General features: G+C 54.8%; 1 protein-coding gene across 1 annotated transcript in view; it reads right to left on the minus strand.

Annotated features, from left to right (window-relative positions):
• Window positions 1–6,382: 6,382 nt before the first annotated feature.
• LOC119974479 (C-X-C chemokine receptor type 3-like) overlaps window positions 6,383–21,566 on the minus strand; it is a 37,355-nt gene continuing 22,171 nt past the window's right edge. Inside the window, exon 2 of the mRNA XM_038813393.1 lies at window positions 6,383–7,492. Coding sequence (XP_038669321.1) covers window positions 6,383–7,492 — 1,110 coding nt within the window. The remainder of the gene's footprint in view (window positions 7,493–21,566) is intronic.

Genomic DNA, 21,566 nt, shown 5'->3' on the forward strand with positions numbered 1-21,566 from the left:
CACTCTTAGAGGGTCAGTACTGAGGGAGTGCTGCACTGTCAGAGGGTCAGTACTGAGGGTGCCGCACTGTCAGAGGGTCAGTACTGAGGGAGGGCTGAACTGTCAAAGGGTCAGTACTGAGGGAGCGCTGCACTGTCAGAGGGTCAGTACTGAGGGAGTGCTGCACTGTCAGAGGGTCAGTACTGAGGGAGTGCAGCACTGTCAGAGGGTCAGTACTGAGGGAGTGCTGCACTGTCAGAGGGTCAGTACTGAGGGAGGGCTGCACTGTCACAGCGTCAGTACTGAGGGAGTGCAGCACTGTCAGAGGGTCAGTACTGAGGGTGTGCAACACTTTCAGAGGTTCAGTTCTGAGGGGGTGCTGCACTGTCAGAGGGTCAGTACTGAGGGAGTGCTGCACTGTCCGAGGGTCAGTACTGAGAGAGTGCTGCACTGTCAGTGGGTCAGTACTGAGGGAATGCTGCACTGTCAGACGGTCAGTACTGAGGGAGTGCTGCACTGTCAGAGGGTCAGTACTGAGGGAGTGCTGCACTGTCAGTGGGTCAGTACTGAGGGACTGCTGCACTGTCAGACGGTCAGTACTGAGGGAGTGCTGCACTGTCAGAGGGTCAGTACTGAGGGAGTGCTGCACTTTAGAGGGTCAGTACTGAGGGAGTGCTACACTGTCAGAGGGTCAGTACTGAGGGAGTGCTGCACTGTCAGAGGGTCAGTACTGAGGGAGTGCTGCACTCTTAGAGGGTCAGTACTGAGGGAGTGCTGCACTGTCAGAGAGTCAGTACTGAGGGAGTGCTGCATTGTCAGAGGGTCAGTACTGAGGGAGCGCTACACTGTCAGAGGGTCAGTACTGAGGGAGTGCTGCACTCTTAGAGGGTCAGTACTGAGGGAGTGCTGCACTGTCAGAGGGTCAGTACTGAGGGAGTGCTGCACTCTTAGAGGGTCAGTACTGAGGGAGTGCTGCACTGTCAGAGAGTCAGTACTGAGGGAGTGCTGCACTGTCAGAGGGTCAGTACTGAGGGAGTGCTGCAGTGTCAGAGGGTCAGTACTGAGGGAGTGCTGCACTCTTAGAGGGTCAGTACTGAGGGAGTGCTGCACTGTCAGAGGGTCAGTACTGAGGGAGTGCTGCACTGTCAGAGGGTCAGGACTGAGGGAGTGCTGCACTGTCAGAGGGTCAGTACTGAGGGAGTGCTGCACTGTCAGAATGTCAGTACTGAGAAAGTGCTGCACTGTCAGAGGGTCAGGACTGAGGGAGTGCTGCACTGTCAGAGGGTCAGTACTGAGGGAGTGCTGCACTGTCAGAATGTCAGTACTGAGAAAGTGCTGTACTGTCAGTTGTGCTGTCTTTCAAATTTGAACTTTAACCAAGATTCTGTTTGTCCTTTCTGTTGTGTGTTAAAGACTTCTCGGCCGCTATTTGGAGGCTGAACGGAGGGGTGGGGGTGGGGGGTTTCGGGGAGTTTCTCCTCTGTGTCCTGCAGCACAAAATTTATCCCTCAGCCAATATCTCGGAACAAAGCAAGTGACGTTGGTCATTATCACATTGCTGTTTGAAGGATCTTGCTTTGACCATTTGGTTGTTGCACTTCCCATTTTTCAACAGTAGCCATTCTTCAAGTGAAAAATACACTTTTTTAGCTTTGATGCAGTTGTGGTTCATGCTGAGCTGCTGAAGGATGCTGCATAGATCATTGCTCTCTCACATTCAGATTTAACTTCTTTTGTACCTTGTCCGCAAAAAGCACAAATCCATCTGAAACTCATGAAGCGAAACCGAGAGCTTGTTTCCGTGTTCAAACTTTATATTCACAGGAATACGGGGCGGGATTCTCCCCTACCCGGCGTGACGGAGGGTCCCGGAGTAGGGGAGTGGTGCCAACCACTCTGGGGTCGTGCCTCCCCAAAGGTGGGGAATTCTCCCTACCTTTGGGGGCCAGCCCCGCGCCGGAGCGGTTGGCACCAGAAGACCGGCGCAAAAAACTGGCGCCCCCGGCAGCGGGGCTGGCCGAAAGGCTTTCACCGGTCGGCAGAAGCGCCGGCAGAGACGTCAGCGGCAGCTGGCCGCTGATGTCACTGCCGGCGCATGCGCGATGTGGGGTTCTCTTCCACGTCCGCCATGGCGGAGGCCGTGGCGGCGCGGAAGGAGAAAAAGTGCAGCCAGGGCACTGGCCCGGACTCTGACCGGGGGGTCCCGATTGCGGGCCAGGCCACTGTGGGGGCACCCCCCGGGGTCCGATCCCCCTCCGCCCCCCAGGACCCCGGGGCCTGCTCGCGCCGCTGAGCCCGCCGTTCCAGAGGTGGTTTAAACCTCGGCGGCGGGAGAGGCCTCCCAGCGGCGGGACTTCGGCCCATCCGGGCCGGAGATTCACTGCAGGGGCCTCTCCGATCGGCGGGGCGAGATTCCTGCCCCCGCCACTTCCCGGGTGGCGGAGAATGTCTGCCACGGCGGGGGCGGGATTTTAGGCACCCCCAGGCGATTCTCCGACCCTGCTGGGGGGTCGGAGAATTTCGCCCACGGCTTGTTCTGAAAGCAGGGACACCCTCTACGACTGGGCAAGAGCAGAGGGAGGGAATTAAATACCCCACACGCGGATTCACCCTGTTCGGCCTGAGGTTACAAGTCCAAATTAGCCTTGGGTCACAAGGATTATGCATTCCACCCAGACCGTTTGCGGAATATCAAATTCATTGCTGATTTCAAATCACAGCTTGCAAAAGTATAACATCGATGAAAAATGTTCAGAGGGATCCGTTTGATGCGGCTAGACATCTCCCTAGCTTCTCTCAGTGATTCTCAATCCTTTCTCTCTTACCCGGCTGGAGCGTTTCAGCTATGAAGAGAGGCTGGTTCAGCTGGGTTGGCTTCCTTCGAGCGTAGACGGCTGAGGAGGTGGGTGGGGGAACCTGATCGAGGTGTGCAAAATCATGAGGTTCATTGATAGGGTAGATAGGAAGGAGCGTTTCCCCTTAGTAGAGTGGTCATTTTGGTCACGCTAAATTGCCCCTTAATTGGGAAAAAAATAATTGGCTACTCTAAATGCCTCTAAAAAAGGTAGAAGGCCAGTCACCAGGGATCGTAGGTTTAAGGTAAGGGGCAGGGGAGTTGTGGGAAAAAACATTTCACCCAGAGAGTGGTGAGAATCTGGCACTCACACAGCATTTAAGAAGCATTTAATTGACCACTTGAAATGCCAGCGCGCACAAGACAATGGAGCAGATACTGGAAAATACAATTAGAATAGATAGGTGGCTGGCGCAGATGCGATGGGCCAAGAGGCCTCTTTCCGTGTTGTAAGCCTCTGTGATCTACCCACTTTGGGCAGTGCCAGTTTCGAATGCTTGACTTACCATAGAACATGTGAACAAGCTTGAAAACATTCAGGAATGAGGGTTGAAACTAATGTTAGGTAACACGTACCAAAGTAGTTACACAATCAAATAACTGAATACGTTTCCCCTCTCTCCTTGCAAAAAGGTGTAAAAAGCTCACACAGACTGTCACCACTGGCTAAAGATAAAATCAGGCACCAGAGTTAAAAAAATTGGTTAGTTTTTATTGATATGGATACAACTTACAAGCAGGTCCCAAATCTGTAGACGTGGAATGTATATTGTAAATATCAACACTTGTATTAATGTGTGCAAAAAGTTGGATTTTATTGCACTTTCTGTCACATTCAATTTGAAATGCTTGAATGTACTTTTACAAATTGCATGAACAAAGTATATTTATGGGGAAAGAAATTCCTCCATTTATATACTCACTCAGAGGATACCTATCGGGTCATGAAGCAAGTTCACAATGCGGAATGCCAAAGGAATACTCAAAGACAAACATGTTTGTACACCCTGTTGATCTGTCAGATTATCGACATGAGGGCTGAAAGTATGGCTAAATTTATTTTTCACCGTCACCTCTCACGCAAATTGGATTCCACCATGTTTTGCATTGGCTTGAAAAAGTATTGGGTTAGAAACTGGCCTCTCCAAACTGGCCAAGCCCCCAGATCGAATTAATCCGCATGACGATTTTCTGCTGATTACATTTGTTACAATTTTTCAAAATTAGCGCAGAAATCACATTGATTATTTTGGGTTTGAGGGCATGTGTGGATCTGTTTTAAAAAGCCTCTAAATATAGATATTGTATTTATTTACTGTAGAAACTGAATATGGTAAGCCCATACAACTAACAAGCGGTTGTGTATAAATTCCAGACGTTTAAAGTTGTGACTCATAGCCGCTGGGTTGATCACTGAGATTGAAAATGCAAAGTTAATTGCGATAGGGTCTTTTTTGATGAGGTAATTAAACATCACTTATCACTCCTAAATACGCCAAGGGATATAATTACAGTGCTACCTATTTGGGGGAAAAAAACCCACAAATTTAAGTTTTCATTTCCTTAGGCTACTCGATAAGTAACTTCGCTTGAGCAGGAAACCAAAAACTGCTTCGAAACTGGCGCAATTTATGCCCAGCTCGCCAATAACAAAACCTCTACCAGATGCCCTGTGTGCGCGCGAGAGACGACGGATCGTTATATGTCACCTGTTAAAACATTAGCAGACAGTAATCGCACATCATCAGAATACCAAAATACTATTGTGCAACGAAGAAGAGAGACACTTGTTGTTTAAAACTTTATTTCACAGGATGTGGGCATTGATGGCAAGGCATGGTATTTCTTGCCCATCCCTAATTGCTTCTTGAGAAGGTGGCGGTGAACCGCCTTCTTGAACCGCTGCATTCCATGTGGGTGTTGGTCCACCCGCACAGCGCATGGTACGGGATGGGGCTCCAGCACCTTGACCCAGCGACACTGAAGGAATGGCATCATTTTGCAGGGTTAAGCACCATCTTTCAAAGCCAGCTGGAAATTGTCCCACAAATCCTTTCATGATTCTGCGTTACCTGCATAAATCCACACCAAAACAGTCCAAATGATCTAATCTAAGCCATGTGTTAACCTCTAAAACAAATGCGATACATTCTCAATACAAAGATATTAATACTGATTTCTGTACTGGTTTAGCACAGGGCTAAATCGCTGGCTTTGAAAGCAGACCAAGGCAGGCCAGCAGCGCGGGTTCAATTCCCGCAACAGCCTCCCCGAACAGGCGCCGAATGTGGTGACTAGGGGCTTTTCATAGTAACTTCATTTGAAGCCAACAATAAGCGATTTTCATTTATTCTCTTACAGAAGTTGCTACAGCTTTAAAAAAAATTTTGCATGAATTTCACTCACTGTCTAAACATGCTTACATTATAATAACGATATAACTAAATATATGAAGCAGAGAACTGACTTAAATTCATATCAAACTGCAAACCAGGTTCCTTAATACAAGCTACAAATAAACATTTACATTTTAAAAGGATCTGGCACACTTCAAATTTTCCCCAAAGAAAATGTGTGCTGCGTCGGGGTCTGATTGGCTAAAATATTATATACATAAAACCGCAATAGACCACAACCGTGACACCAGTGAACACGTAGCATATTTGTGGGGTGGTGCAAAGGCAGAGAGAAGTGGCAGGGGAGAGAAAATCCAGAATTATTTCCTACCCCAAAAATTACTGTCCGGATTGGGAGGAAGTGAACATTTCACACTGAGATTGATAGATTTTTTTTGTTGGATTAAAGGGAACAGGTCTGTCACTGCATAACACTGGGGTACAATATTGATGGGGACAGGTCTGTCCCTGTATAACACTGGGGTACAGTAGTGGTGGGGACATGTCCGTCCCTGTGTAACATTGGGGTACAGGACTGGTGGGGTCAGGTCTGTCACTGTGTAACACTGGGGTACAGTACTGGTGGGGACAGGTCTATCCCTGTGTAACACTGGGGTACAGTACTGGTGTGATACAGGCTTCCCATTTGACCCCCGCTCCCCTTCAATATTTATCCAATCCCCCTTTTTTGTTAGTCCTATTGAATCTGCTTCCACCGCCCATCCAGGCAACACCTTCTACATCACAATAACTCGCCGTGTAAATAAAAATTCTCCTCCTCTCCCCTCCTCTGGCCTTTTTCCTGATTGTCTTCAATCTGTGTCCCTCTGGTTACCCACCCTCCTGCCACTGGAAACACTTTCTCCTCATTTACTCTCTCCAAACCCTCCCCCATGATTTTGAACGTCTTGATTCAATCTCCCCCGAACCCTCTCCTGAGGAGAACAATGCCAGCTTCTCCCAGTTTCTCCACATTCCCTGAAGTCGCTCATCGCTGCTGCCTCATTGATGAATCAGTCTCTCTCCACTCAACAACAGCACCGCATCCTACTCCCCCACCCCCTGCCTCAGCTTCCTTCCCCCATCCCCTTCCCTCCCTCAACCTCACCCAGGGAGGGGGAGGGATGATAGGCGGGGGATTCGAACCGGGTGCTTAGAATCCAGAGTAGGAAGTTTCCCCGGATTCCGAGACTGTCATGACGGAGTGTCGCCGGCCCGGTTTGCTGCATCTCTTCACAAAGTTGTGGCTGATGCAGCCCCCCTCGCGGAGGGTCTCCAGCAGCTGCCTGCGGAACTTTACTCCGACGAATGCGTACAGGAAGGGGTTGAGGCAGCAGTGCACATTGCCCAGGCAGCCTGTGAGGGAGTAGCCAGTGTCGAGGCGACCCTCCATCTCGCAGTCCCGCCCGATGGCCCCCAGCCGGTGCAAGGTCTCCACGAACATGACCACGTTGTACGGGGTCCAGCACACCAGGAAGGCGAGCACCACCACCATTATGACCTTGATGGCCCGGCATTCCTTCCGCCGCTGGAGGTTGTGGGACTGTTTGAGGGTCACGACGATGTTCAGGTAACAGTAGGCCATAACTAGCAGTGGGGCGAGGAAGCCGGTGATGTGGTAGAAAAAGCGCAGTGTCACGATCCAAGCTTTGGTCTGATCTGCCTCATAGTCGTGAGCACATTTGAAGGAGCCATTGGTCTCGATCGGCCTCAGGTAGATGAAGTCGGGAATGGCCAGCAGGAGACAGGTGAGCCACACTGTGAGGCAGCTGAGGTAGATCCGCCATGGCCGGCGCCTCTTGTACATCTGGACCGCGTGCACAATCGACAGGTAGCGGTCAAAGCTGATGCAGACCAGCAGGTAGATGCTGCTGTAGAAGCTGATGTTGTACAGGGCGCCCACGATCTTGCATGTAGCTGTCCAGAAGGTCCAGCCCCAGGCTGCCTCGGCTGCCCAGAACGGCATGCCCACAACCAGCAGGAGGTCAGCCAGGGCCAAGTGAAGAATGTAGGTCTCGGTCACAGCCAGGGTTCGCATGTGCCTGGTGAGGACCAACACCACCACCCCGTTGCCGATCAATCCAACGAGGAAAACAGCCGAGTAGAAGATGGGGATGAAGACACGGTGAAATCTTTGGCTGTCAATGGTGTCGCAGGGCTGAACTGAACAGACAGCACTGGTGTCACACGGATCATAGCTGTCATTCGACGAATAGCCATAGCTGGAGTTCCAGTTGATAAATTCAGAGAAGTCAGAAAAGTCCTGCAAGAGATCAATAACATTAAATAAAATGCGAAAAGAACACGTGGGCCGTCTGGAATCCCAGACCGTGCCCTGTGACAACCTTGACAATCACCGACACAAGCCTTCACACAGCGGATTGAGCAACGGAAGGTGCTTCACCAAATATTAAATTCATCCCTCAATGGGCAAGATTTTAAAAAACAGTTAAGCCGGGTCACAGAAAGTGGGACCTGACATTTGGGCTGACGTAACACTTCACACCAAACCAGCGGACATGGCAAAGTGCTTCTATGTCCAGTTGGGGTACTGTGGGAAAGGCAGCTGCTCGTGTGCACAGTAAGATCCCACAAGCAGCACCATCACAGTGACATCCAGCAGGGTTTTTTATTGTGATGTTGGTCCAGCGATATTGAGCTCAGGTGATGGAGGGGGATCTCCGATCTGCTGAAGGAGGCATTGACTGGAAAGGTGAGCTTTCTGTTATCTCCCACAGACCCAAGGAGAACCTCAGCAGATTTTGCAAAACTTTTCTCTTTTGCTTTGCAGCAGGAAGAACACACCGATTTTTTGTCGAAACAGCGACGTGTGATCATTCACCCATTCAAGGAGGCCCCAGGGACAGCTGACAAAGCTTGCTTCAGAAAGGCAACAGCCTTCCGACAATGCAGCGCTCCCTCACTACTGACCCTCTGACAGTGCAGCACACCCTCAGTACTGATCCTCTGACGGTGCAGCACTCCCTCAGTACTGACCCTCTGACAGTGCAGCACTCCCTCAGTACTGACCCTCTGACGGTGCAGCACTCCCTCAATACTGACCCTCTGACAGTGCAGCGCTCCCTCAGTACTGACCCTCTGACAGTGTAGCACTCCCTCAGTACTGACCCTCTGACAGTGCGGCACTCCCTCAGTACTGACCCTCTGACAGTGCAGCACTCCCTCAGTACTGACCCTCTGACAGTGCAGCACTCCCTCAGTACTGACCCTCTGACAGTGTAGCACTCCCTCAGTACTGACCCTCTGACAGTGCAGCACTCCCTCAGTACTGACTCTCTGACAGTGCAGCACTCCCTCAGTACTGACCGTCTGACAGTGCGGCACTCCCTCAATACTGACCCTCTGACAGTGCAGCACTCCCTCAGTACTGACCCTCTGACAGTGCGGCACTCCCTCAGTACTGACCCTCTGACAGTGCAGCACTCCCTCAGTACTGACCCTCTGACAGTGCAGCTCTCCCTCAGTACTGACCCTCTGACAGTGCGGCACTCCCTGTGTACTGACCCTCTGACAGTGCGGCACTCCCTGTGTACTGACCCTCTGACAGTGCAGCTCTCCCTCAGTACTGACCCTCTGACAGTGCAGCTCTCCCTCAGTACTGACCCTCTGACAGTGCGGCACTCCCTGTGTACTGACCCTCTGACAGTGCAGCACTCCCTCAGTACTGACCCTCTGACAGGGCAGCACTCACTCAGTACTGACCCTCTGACAGTGCGGCACTCCCTGTGTACTGACCCTCTGACAGTGCAGCACTCCCTCAGTACTGACCCTCTGACAGTGTAGCACTCCCTCAGTACTGACCCTCTGACAGTGTAGCACTCCCTCAGTACTGATCCTCTGACAGTGTAGCACTCCCTCAGTACTGACCCTCTGTCAGTGCAGCACTCCCTCAGTACTGACCCTCTGACAGTGCAGCACTCCCTCAGTACTGACCCTCTGTCAGTGCAGCTCTCCCTCAGTACTGACCCTCTGACAGTGTAGCACTCCCTCAGTACTGACCCTCTGACAGGGCAGCACTCACTCAGTACTGACCCTCTGACAGTGCGGCACTCCCTGTGTACTGACCCTCTGACAGTGCAGCGCTCCCTCAGTACTGACCCTCTGACAGTGCAGCGCTCCCTCAGTACTGACCCTCTGACAGTGCAGCACTCCCTCAGTACTGACCCTCTGACAGTGCAGCGCTCCCTCAGTACTGACCCTCTGACAGTGCAGCACTCCCTCAGTACTGACCCTCTGACAGTGCAGCACTCCCTCAGTACTGACCCTCTGACAGTGCAGCCCTCCCTCAGTACTAACCCTCTGACAGTGCAGCATTCCCTCAGTACTGACCCTCTGACAGTGCAGCACTCCCTCAGTACTGACCCTCTGACAGTGCAGCACTCCCTCAGTACTGACCCTCTGACAGTGCAGCACTCCCTCAGTACTGACCCTCTGACAGTGCAGCACTCCCTCAGTACTGACCCTCTGAGAGTGCAGCCCTCCCTCAGTACTGACCCTCTGACAGTGCAGCACTCCCTCAGTACTGACCCTCTGAGAGTGCAGCCCTCCCTCAGTACTGACCCTCTGACAGTGCAGCACTCCCTCAGTACTGACCCTCTGAGAGTGCAGCCCTCCCTCAGTCAGCCCAATTTGCTGCTCTCAAACCCTGGAATGGGACAGAAACCCGGAACCTGGCGATCCTGAGACGAGACTGCTGCCCGATGGGAAGCTGTGGGCTCTGCATCATGTAGCTGCCTGAGGGACCTTAATGTGCACAAATTCCTACATTCAACGAATGGCCACATTTTGGACTGGTGATCGTTGTCTGGAAACGCTTTGGGATGTGCCTCGGGTGAATATGGTGCTGCCGAATAATTCTTTCAGCAACGTTGAGAACCTGCCTTCGTGCTGACACATGTGTGGATTGGATGGTCTGCTGCCTGGGCCTCAGGTGACCAACAGAGGCTCCACAGAACGGCTGTCACACTAACCACACAGCAAGAGGAAGCACAGAAATAGTCAGCGATATTCAGCCTGCTCTGTGCTTGTTCATTTCTATGACTTTATGTAGGAGCTGTGTGTGTGTGTGTGTGTATGTATGTATGTGTGAATCACAGAATTTATAGCGCAGAAAGAGACCATTCGGCCCATCGGGTCTGCACCGGCTCTTGGAAAGAGAACCCTACCCAAACCCACACCTCAACCTCCCCATAACCCAGTAACCCCACCCGACACTCAGGGCAATTTTGGACACTAAGGGGCAATTTAGCATGGCCAATCCACCTAACCTGCACATCTTTGGATTGTGGGAGGAAACCGGAGCACCCGGAGGAAACTCACGCAAACACGGGGAGGATGTGCAGACTCCGCACAGACAGTGACCCAAGCCGGGAATTGAACCTGGGACCCTGGAGCTGTGAAGCAGTTGTGCTAACCAATATGAAATGAAATGAAATGAAAATCGCTTGTCACGAGTAGGCTTCAAATGAAGTTACTGTGAAAAGCCCCAATATACTACCGTGCTGCCCCTGTGTGCATGTGCGTGTGTATATGTGTGTGTGGGTGTTTGTGTGTGTGTGTATGTGTTTGTCTGTGTATATATGTGTATGCATGTGTGCGTGCATAGGTGTGTGTGTATGATTGTGTGTGTATATGTGCCCGTGGTTATCTCTGTTTGTGTGTATACTGTATATATGTGTGTCTGCATATGTGTGTGTGTGGATGTGTACATGTGTGTGTGTATGTGCATATGTATGTGTGCATGTGTATGTGTGTGTGCATGCCTGGGCTTGGTTGGAAAGCTCAGAAATGAACAGGTCTCAGAAATGACATACTGAGAATTATGTCATTTATTGCCTCATGCCAACTGTGGCTTCTGCACACACTTTGCTCAAAGGACCAATGTTGTTCTTGTTCTTTTCCATACACTTTAGCATAAGGCTTTTAGCCTACACCCACAGTCCAGTACTGAAGTAGTGCATGCTATTGGAGTCACTGCTCCTCAGACGTAACATGACTTGACGGACAATGGTGAGTGGGTGTTAAAGATCCCATGGCCACTGTTTGAAGGAAGAGCTGGAGGTTGGTGAGATGGGGGGAGGGAATGGCTGGGAGGGGAGAGGTGGGGGCAAGGGGGGCAGTTTCCCCCAATGTCCTGGGCCCAAGATTTATCCCTCGAAAATCACTGAAGAATGGTCTGGGGAATGATCATGTTTGCTGTATGTGGGATCTCGCTGTGCTCCAAATGGCTGCAGCATTTCCTACCTTACTACAGAGGTAAAACTTTCAGAAAAATACTTCATGAGCTGTGAAACGCTTTTGGAGGGTTGTGAAAAGGTCAATCAGAAATCTGTCTTTCTCCAGCTGACGCCACGATTAATTCCAATTTGCTCCGGTGAAGTCAGTCCCTTCTCAAGCTGGTGGCGGAGCCATTGTTTCGCTTCAGTGACATGGAAGGGGAGTCTGAGGACGGGGGGAGACTGAAGGAGGGAGGAGACAGAGGGAGGGACTGACTGAGGGCGGGGAGAGACTGAGGGAGGGAGGAGACAGAGGGAGGGACTGACTGAGGGCGGGGAGAGACTGAGGGAGGGAGGAGACAGAGGGAGGGACTGACTGAGGGCGGGGAGAGACTGAGGGAGGGAGGAGACAGAGGGAGGGACTGACTGAGGGCGGGGAGAGACTGAGGGAGGGAGGAGACAGAGGGAGGGACTGACTGAGGGCGGGGAGAGACTGAGGGAGGGAGGAGACAGAGGGAGGGACTGACTGAGGGCGGGGAGAGACTGAGGGAGGGAGGAGACAGAGGGAGGGACTGACTGAGGGCGGGGAGAGACTGAGGGAGGACAGTGACTGAGAGCAGAGGGAAATGGAGGGAGGGGGCAGGAAGAGGGTCACTAAGCAAGGGTGCAGGTGGAGGGAGAGGGAAGACTAAGGGAGGTGGTGACTGAGGGAGGGGGACACAGAGAGGAGGAGACTGAGGGAGGGGGCCAACTGAGGGAACAGTAAGACTGAGGGAGGGACCGCCTGAGGGAGGGGGGAGCATGAGAGAAGGGGAGACTGAGGGGGGAGGGTGACTGAGGGAGGGGGTGACTGAGGGAGGGGCTGACTGAGGGCAGTGGGGAGACTGAGGGAGGGGCTGACTCAGGGCAGGGGAGACTGAGGGAGGGGCTGACTGAGGGCAAGGGGAGTCTGAGGGAGGTACTGACTGAGGGCAGGGGGAGTCTGAGGGAGGGGCTGTCTGAGGGCAGTGGGGAGACTGAGGGAGGGGCTGTCTGAAGGCAGGGGAGACTGAGGGAGGAGCTGACTGAGGGCAGGGGAGATTGAGGGAGGGGCTGCCTGAGGGCAGTGGGGAGACTGAGGGAGGGGCTGTCTGAGGGCAGGTGGGAGACTGAGGGAGGGGCTGTCTGAGGGCAGTGGGGAGACTGAGGGAGGGGCTGCCTGAGGGCAGGGGGAGACTGAGGGAGGGGCTGTCTGAGGGCAGGGGGAGACTGAGGGAGGGACTGCCTGAGGGCAGGGGGAGACTGAGGGAGGGGCTGCCTGAGGGCAGGGGGAGACTGAGGGAGGGGCTGTCTGAGGGCAGGGGGAGACTGAGAGGAGCTGACTGAGGGCAGGGGGAGATTGAGGGAGGGGCTGTCTGAGGGCGGGGGAGACTGAGAGGAGCTGACTGAGGGCAGGGGGAGATTGAGGGAGGGGCTGACTGAGGGCAGGGGAGATTGAGGGAGGGGCTGTCTGAGGGCAGTGGGGAGACTGAAGGAGGGGCTGACTGAGGGCAGGGGGAGATTGAGGGAGGGGCTGACTGAGGGCAGGGGAGATTGAGGGAGGGGCTGTCTGAGGGCAGGGGGAGACTGAGAGGAGCTGACTGAGGGCAGGGGAGATTGAGGGAGGGGCTGTCAGGGCATTGGGGAGACTGAGGGAGGGGCTGTCTGAGGGCAGTGGGGAGACTGAGGGAGGGGCTGTCTGAGGGCAGTGGGGAGACTGAGGGAGGGGCTGACTGAGGGCAAGGGGAGTCTGAGGGAGGTACTGACAGAGCAGGGGGAGTCTGAGGGAGGGGCTGTCCGAGGGCAGTGGGGAGACTGAGGGAGGGGCTGTCTGAAGGCAGGGGAGACTGAGGGAGGGGCTGACTGAGGGCAGGGGAGATTGAGGGAGGGGCTGCCTGAGGGCAGTGGGGAGACTGAGGGAGGGGCTGTCTGAGGGAGGGGCTGTCTGAGGGCAGGTGGGAGACTGAGGGAGGGGCTGTCTGAGGGCAGTGGGGAGACTGAGGGAGGGGCTGCCTGAGGGCAGGGGGAGACTGAGGGAGGGGCTGTCTGAGGGCAATGGGAGACTGAGAGGAGCTGACTGAGGGCAGGGGGAGATTGAGGGAGGGGCTGTCTGAGGGCAGGGGGAGACTGAGAGGAGCTGACTGAGGGCAGGGGGAGATTGAGGGAGGGTCTGTCAGGGCAGTGGGGAGACTGAGGGAGGGGCTGTCTGAGGGCAGTGGGGAGACTGAGGGAGGGGCTGTCTGAAGGCAGGGGAGACTGAGGGCAGGGGAGATTGAGGGAGGGGCTGCCTGAGGGCAGTGGGGAGACTGAGGGAGGGGCTGTCTGAGGGCAGGTGGGAGACTGAGGGAGGGGCTGTCTGAGGGCAGTGGGGAGACTGAGGGAGGGGCTGCCTGAGGGCAGGGGGAGACTGAGGGAGGGGCTGTCTGAGGGCAGGGGGAGACTGAGAGGAGCTGACTGAGGGCAGGGGGAGATTGAGGGAGGGTCTGTCAGGGCAGTGGGGAGACTGAGGGAGGGGCTGTCTGAGGGCAGTGGGGAGACTGAGGGAGGGGCTGTCTGAGGGCAGGGAGAGACTGAGGGAAGGGCTGTCTGAGGGCAGGGGGAGATTGAGGGAGGGTCTGTCAGGGCAGTGGGGAGACTGAGGGAGGGGCTGTCTGAGGGCAGTGGGGAGACTGAGGGAGGGGCTGTCTGAGGGCAGGGAGAGACTGAGGGAGGGGCTGTCTGAGGGCAGGGAGAGACTGAGGGAGGGGCTGACTGAGGGAGGGGCTGTCTGAGGGCAGTGGGGAGACTGAGGGAGGGGCTGTCTGAGGGCAGTGGGGAGACTGAGGGAGGGGCTGTCTGAGGGCAGTGGGGAGTCTGAGGGAGGGGCTGTCTGAGGGCAGTGGGGAGACTGAGGGAGGGGCTGTCTGAGGGCAGTGGGGAGACTGAGGGAGGGGCTGTCTGAGGGCAGTGGGGAGACTGAGGGAGGGGCTGTCTGAGGGCAGGGGGAGACTGAGGGAGGGGCTGTCTGAGGGCAGGTGGGAACACTCTTTTGTGCAAACTGCACATTGGCTGCCATGTTTCCCACTTGAAGACAATGAATAGTCTTTAACAATAAAAGTGCTTCATTGTGAGGTGCTGAGGGGACATCCTGTCCTTTTCTTCAGAAACCTGGTGTAGGGTTTGGTCACAATGGAGAAGTCAATTGGAAATTGCCCCTGAGTCTAAGTTATTTCAGAAAAAGCAGCAGTCAGTCAGATTGGTGCAGTCAGCATCTGTGCAGTTCACACCTTGTGATGGAACAGGCGATCTTGGTTTTGGTGAGGTTCCACTTCCTGTTTCGAGACCCGTTGCTGACACCATTTTAAATGAAAGCTTGCTTACTGTGTGAAGGCTGAGAATGAAGAAACAAAGGCCTGGTCTCACTCAGTGTGCTAGCCAGGGCAGTTATTGAGGGGGAGGCGAATTGATTGATTATCCCAGTGCCACAGGTTTAGGAAGAACTCTGCCCTCACCAATCTCCTTGCCATTGACCCTTCAGGATGGAGGGTGCATTAGCCAATATCAGGTTGAGGATGCGATGTGAGGCTGGAGACTAAGGGTGCGATTCTCCGGCAACATTTCTCAGTTCATTTGTAGTGGGTTTCCTCACCGCTATTCATTGACATTTAGTCATTATCTCCAGCCCTGGGGAGGTTCTCACTGGTTTTGTCCACACATTGGGTGGGTTTCTCAGGCTCCGTCTCCCCCTCCCCCCCCCTGGTGACCGGAGAATCCTGCCCGCGGCCAATGGAGTTCTCCATTGTACACGGCTTGCCTGTGGTGTTCCTGCAGCGGCTGGGACGGGAGAGTCCAGCCCTCAGAATTTCTTTCGGCAGCTGGACTCAGAGATCGGGCACCATCTGTTGAGGCCACATCTCGAAGTCAGCACACGGGTCAGGGCGACACAGCTGTGCCGTCAACAAGTGAGCCGGGGCCCTCCGGCCCCAGAGGACGCCCGCCCGGAGCAGTGAAGGCCACGGGACGAGGTAAGCAGCTGGCTGCCTCCATCTCAGATGTGCATCCTGGGGAAACATCTAGGTGTAGTGGTAGAGCTGGGAGGGCCAAGCACATCGAGGCTCACTGAGAGCACCGGGGGGACGGAGGAGGAGGTGGGATGGGGAGTGGGGGTAGGTAAAGGGTGGGGGAGGTGGCACCATCAGGAGAGTGGGGTATTGTAAAACACATTAACCACCTTTATGCACAACCATTATGATGCTTCTGTCACTTTCTTCTGCAATGCAGGCTGACCTCTGAACCCTTGGCCCATCTCTCCAAGCATCCCCCCTCCCCTCCCCCTCCCCGTGGCACCCACCCACCCTCCGGTCATGGACATGTCCCTGGAGATGTGTCCCATCCTCTGGGTATTTGGATGATGGCTGCTGCGTGTGTGATGTTGCCTCCCACGGTGTTCAAGCACAGTGTCCAAGCATCAAGGTGTGATTGGGGTGCTAAGCAATGACTCCCACATGCTACATGGCCCGCTCACCCATGGGAAGCCACTTGGGTTGTGTGAAGTGCTCACTGAACCACGATTGTCAATTCCCTATTGCCAATAGCTGTCAGCCACATGGCCAGAGGCCTCAGCAGCCAATGGGGGTTATGGCTGGTAGCTGAGGCAAACGGGCAGAGACAAGGGATAAAAGCAAATCACTGTGGCCATTAGCACCCAGTTTCCCTGGGTTTCTGTGGCTATGACTCATCTTTCATTCTCCCTACAGACGCTGCCAGACCTGCTGCGATTTTCCTGCATTTTCTCCTTCGGGCAGAGACAAGGGTTGCCCCCAGAACAGGCAAATAATAGAGGGGTGGCATGGTGGTGTCACGAGCGGTTGCCTCCCGGTTGCCCCAACGCGCCCCCCCCCCCACCCTCCGATAGCGGCCCACCCCTGTGGAGGGTCCCCCGCCCCCAGCCCAAGGTCCCACACCCCGCACCGAACACTGGAGTGGTAAGCTCTTTACCTGTGAGCAAAGATGGCTACTTGCCTCTTCGGCTCCCCATGGAAGCCCTTCCACCAGCTTCACATTTTTAAAAAGGAGTGCTAATCGGCACCAGCATTTCCACGGGCGGCCGTTGGATATGGGGTGGCTCCCGTTAATTGTATGGAAATTGGGCTTAAGTGGTGATAATTGGTTTCTCACCTTGCTATGGTGAGATCCCGATTTCGTCTAAGGGAGTGGGATGGTTGTGTCGCAAGATGTTTGGCACCTGGCATGGTTCGTGTTTGTGGCCTATCCTGCTTTTCACTGGCCTCGTTTCGCTTGCGCAAGAACGCTATGAGGACGGAAGATTGTGCCCAGCGAGTAATGTATTAACAGTTGGTTGATGATACAAAGCAAGGTGGGAGGGTAAGCTGTGGGCAGGACACAGAGAGCCTGCAAAGAGATACCGGCAGGTTAAGTGAGTGGACGGTGGATGGAGTACAATATCAGGAAATGTGAATTATTCACTTTGGTCAGTAGATTAAAAACAAAAGTCATTTTTAAAAAGTGCAGTGCAGAAATTTCAATGTTGATGTTCAACGAGACCTGGGTGTGCTGGGACAAGGAACACAGAATGTTAGCACACAGATGCAACAAGCAATAAGGAAAGCAAGTAGCACATTGGTGAATAACAAAGGGTCATGATTTTCAGGTGAAAGAGAGGAGGTTTAGAGGGGATTTGAGGAAAGATATTTTCACCCAGAGGGTGGTGGGAATCTGGAATGCCCTGTCTGGGAAGGCACCTGAGGCAGGAAACCTCACAACCTTTAAAATGTACTTGGATGAGCACTTGAAGTGTCATAACATTCAAAGCTATGGGCCAAGAGCTGGGAAATGGGATTAGTGTAGAATCGAGTCATTTTCTTTTGTTGGTGCTGGCTAGATGGGCCAAAGGGCCTCTTCTGTCCTGTATGATTCTAAGATTCGGAGTCTTGTTACAGCTGTTGAGGGTTTTGATGAGGCCACATCTGGGATTGTGTGTGCAGTTTTGGTCTTCATATTTAAAGGGGGGGGGGGGGGTGTGGGTGCAGGGGGTGGGTGGGTTGCGTGGTGGGCAGCACGATCTCAGGAAAAGGGGTCGGCCATTTTGGACTGAGATGAGGAGAAATTTCTTCGCTCAAGAGGTTGTGAATCTTTGGGATTATCTATGCCAGAGGGTTGTGGATGCTCCATCGCTGAACACATTTCAGGCTGGGACGGACAGGGTTTTGGTGTTTCTGGGAATTAAGGGATGCGGGGAGAAGTACGCACATGGAGACAAGGCAGAAGATCAGCCAAGATCTTATTGAATGGTGAACCACAAGCTCAATGGGCTGAATAGTCTATTCCTTCTCCAGTTTCTAGTGATCACCGTCCAAGCTGTCGTCCGCGTGAAAAATGACGAAGATGAAGAGCTGTTTGGATGGCGTGGAGATGAGGAGCAGATTTAGTTGCCAGGAGGTATTGGTCAGAATGGTTTAATGGGGAAGCTGTTCACAACCATCGCCATGGTGAGATTTTGAATCATCACAGTACAGAACGAGGCCACTTGGCCCATCAAGTTAGATATTCACTTACGCTGCCCTAGCCTCCAGGGCTATGAGCAAAGCGCTGGAAAATTGGGATTGGTGTAGCCAGATCTTTGTCGGCCACCCTGGGCATGATGGGTCGAACGGCCTCATTCTGTGCTGTAAACATCGATGTCTATGAATCTACGAGTCCATTCTGGCTCTCTGTAAATCCATCCAGTCATCCCCATTCTCCCCTGCACACACCCCCCCCCCCCCCCCCCCCGGCGCTCTATCCCTGTATTGCTGCAACTTGTTTTCCCTCAAGTTCCTTCCCAATTTCCTTCTGAAAACATTCCGCTGCCCACCCCTCCTCATGGAGCGTGTCCACAGTAGCCCCGACAGGAGGGTGCCAGTGAGGATGGAGAGCCAGCTGCCCTACAGGCCGAGGAGGAGGTGGAAAGGAGGCGCTGCATCAGGCCGCGTGCATACCGGCAGCGCCTGTCATTTGAGGACCTGCCGGACTGGCTGAGCAGGGGGACCATACGGTATATCTGCCGCATCATGCCACACCTAGAACCACGGGGTATGGGGGAAGACACCTGGTGGCCGTCAAGGTGGCAGTCACCCTGAACCTTTACGCCACGTGGTCCTTCCAGGTGTCGTGTGGGGATCTGCCTGGGATCTCGCAGACCTTCGTGCACAGGTGCATCGGTGTTGTCACGGAGGCCGTACATACCTGGTCAGCACAATATATCAGCTTCAATGTGGACCGAGCCCACCAGGATACCAGGGCAGCAGGGTCCACTGCCATCACCGAGATGCCCGGGTTCAGAGAGTGATTGACGGGATGTAAGTCGCACTACAAGCATTGGCCCATGGTGGGTTGGTCTTCACAAACTGAGCGGGGTTCCACTCGATCAACATAGATCTGGTGTGCTACCATGATCTGCACATCATGCATGTGTGCGCCTGATATCCAGGCAGTGTGCATGACGCCTTCAACCCGGCATACTCGACAGTTCCTGACACCTTCAAGGCACATCCCGGGGTAAGGGTTTGGCTCTTGGGCGACTGGGGTTATCCGCTGTGGTCGTGGCTGATGACGCCTATCCAGAGGACACAGATCTCTGTGGCGGAATTATTCAATCGTGAGACTAAGAGTTGACTCCGGAGCAGGATTCGTGGACTTCCACGACAGCAAAACTGGCGCCGCACTGGACCAATTCAGCGACTGTTAAGGGTCTAGCACCAGCGCCACATGGAACACAATCGATTTCAATGAGATCCAGTGCCGGATTCGTCAGATTGGCGATTGACACTCAGAAGGCTGACAAGCTTCAGCTGCATATACACACTGCACTTCCCACACACACCATCCCAGCCACCAAGATGGCAGTGAGGGGAGCACGGCAAGATTCACTGATGCCGAGCTGGAGACCCTCCTGGATGTGGGGGTGGAGATGTGGGCCACCCTCTCCACTGGCTTAGGAAGGATGCTGCCAGGCATTCGCTGTGCCTGGACACAGAGGCGATCAGCGCCACCAGCCTGCACTGACGGAAGAAACTTCACGACAGATCAGGGCAGCCAGAGTGAGTAGGCAGCACCATGCGCCTGGCACTAACCCCACCCCACATACCCGTAACCCAACCACCCCCATCCAGGACATGTCCGAACCCCACCCTACACCACATGCCAGCATCCGTACCGGCTGCCATGGCCGGGTGTCTTGGCAACTGAGGTCACCAGCTGCCCACCCCCTGGGCTGCATGCGCGGACGGTCTAACATTGTCATTTTCTGTTCCCCCGCCCGAGGAGAATTGCGCCCATAACCAGGAGCAGGTTCCCGCGGCCCCTCACCGTGGCTGAGCAGAGGGCCCTGGACATGGTCGGCAGCCCAGAGGAAAGGGAGGTTGCTGAGGTGGAGACCGGCGGCAGGCAAGGAACTGAGACCCCGCTGAGTTGCTTTTCCCAATGCCACATGTGTCAACACCCCCTCCAACACCATCCCCACACCACCGTCACCATCAACCCCACCCTCACCCCACCCACGACCTTCACCATGAACCCGACCCTCAGCTTCACTACCCACAGCACCCCCACCCCCACACCACCCTCACCCCCAACCACCACCCTCATCATCACCCCCACCCTCGCCCTCACTCCCACACGACCCTTACCCCCACCCTCACTCCCACATCACCCTCACCCCCACCCACCGCCCTCATCCTTACCCCCACCCTCATCCTCACTCCCACACCACCCTCACCCCCACCCTCACTCCCACACCATCCACACCCCCACCCTCACTCCCACATCACCCTAACCCCCACCCACCGCCCTCATCCTTACCCCCCACCCTCATCCTCACTCCCACACCACCCTCACCCCCACCCTCACTCCCACACCATCCACACCCCCACCCTCACTCCCACATCACCCTCAAACCCACCCACCGCCCTCATCCTTACCCCCCAGCCTCATCCTCACTCCCACACCACCCACACCCCCACCCTCACACCAACACCACCCCGCTCCACCCTCACCCCCACATCACCCTCACCCCTACACCACCCTCACCCCCCACCCTCACCCCACCACCCTCACCCCCCACCCTCACCCCCACACCACCCTCACCCCCACGCGCCATCCTCATCCTCACCCCTCACCCCACACCACCCTCACTCCCACATCACCCTCAGCCCCATCTGCACACCACCCTCACTCCCACACCGCCCTCCCCCCCCACACCATCGTCACCCACACACCACCCTCACCCCCACCCTCGCCCCAAAATCAGCCTGACTTTCACCTCCATCCTCGCCACCCTCTTTCTCACCCTTGCCCCCACCATCACCCCCACCACCTCCACTCCCCCCCCGGCCCGCTGTCTAATCTGGACCTGCTGGTGATGGGGCGGTTCCTTTTGGTGTCCCCCACCCTAGCCAGTGCCGCAGCGCCCCCCTCCCCCGCCCTTCCATGTGCCGATCAGCTCGGATGGCAGCCCCCAACAAGAGAACAAAGACACCCTGGCCCTCGAGTCCGGGGATGATCCTAACTTCCCGTCACAGCTGTCTCCAACACCCTTCACCATCCCAGAGACACTCACCTCGGTTGGGCACTTTAGTGAAGAGACTCCTGGGACACTATCTGGTGCGGACCACACAGCTGATCCAGTACAGCAGGTGGAGGTAGGAACACCTGAGGGAGCAGACGGTCGGAGGGCAGGCCGACCCCAGGGACGAGCTGCTATCGAGACGGGTTTCGGGCTTCTGGAACGGACAGATCCGTCCATTGTGGAAATGCAGTCGCAAAGCCAGGGACTACATGAGGGATTGTCGGCGAGCATCCAGCAGCTGCTATCCAAGGCCTGGAGCATTCTGTGCAGGAGTGGACCGAGGCCCAGGACAGAGTTGCCGCATCAGAGGCAGCCATGTGCCAGAGCCACCTGGAAATCGCAGCGGCGCACCTGAGCGTGGCCCAGTCACAGCGGGCCATGGCTGGGAATGTCGGTGCCTTGCTCAGGTGCTGACCGACGAGGCGCAGACACAGAGGGAGGTGGCCCAGTCCCAGAGGGAGATGGCGCAGTCACTGGCT

The sequence above is a fragment of the Scyliorhinus canicula genome, chromosome 12, assembly GCF_902713615.1.
Source record: "Scyliorhinus canicula chromosome 12, sScyCan1.1, whole genome shotgun sequence".
Taxonomy (NCBI): domain Eukaryota; kingdom Metazoa; phylum Chordata; class Chondrichthyes; order Carcharhiniformes; family Scyliorhinidae; genus Scyliorhinus; species Scyliorhinus canicula.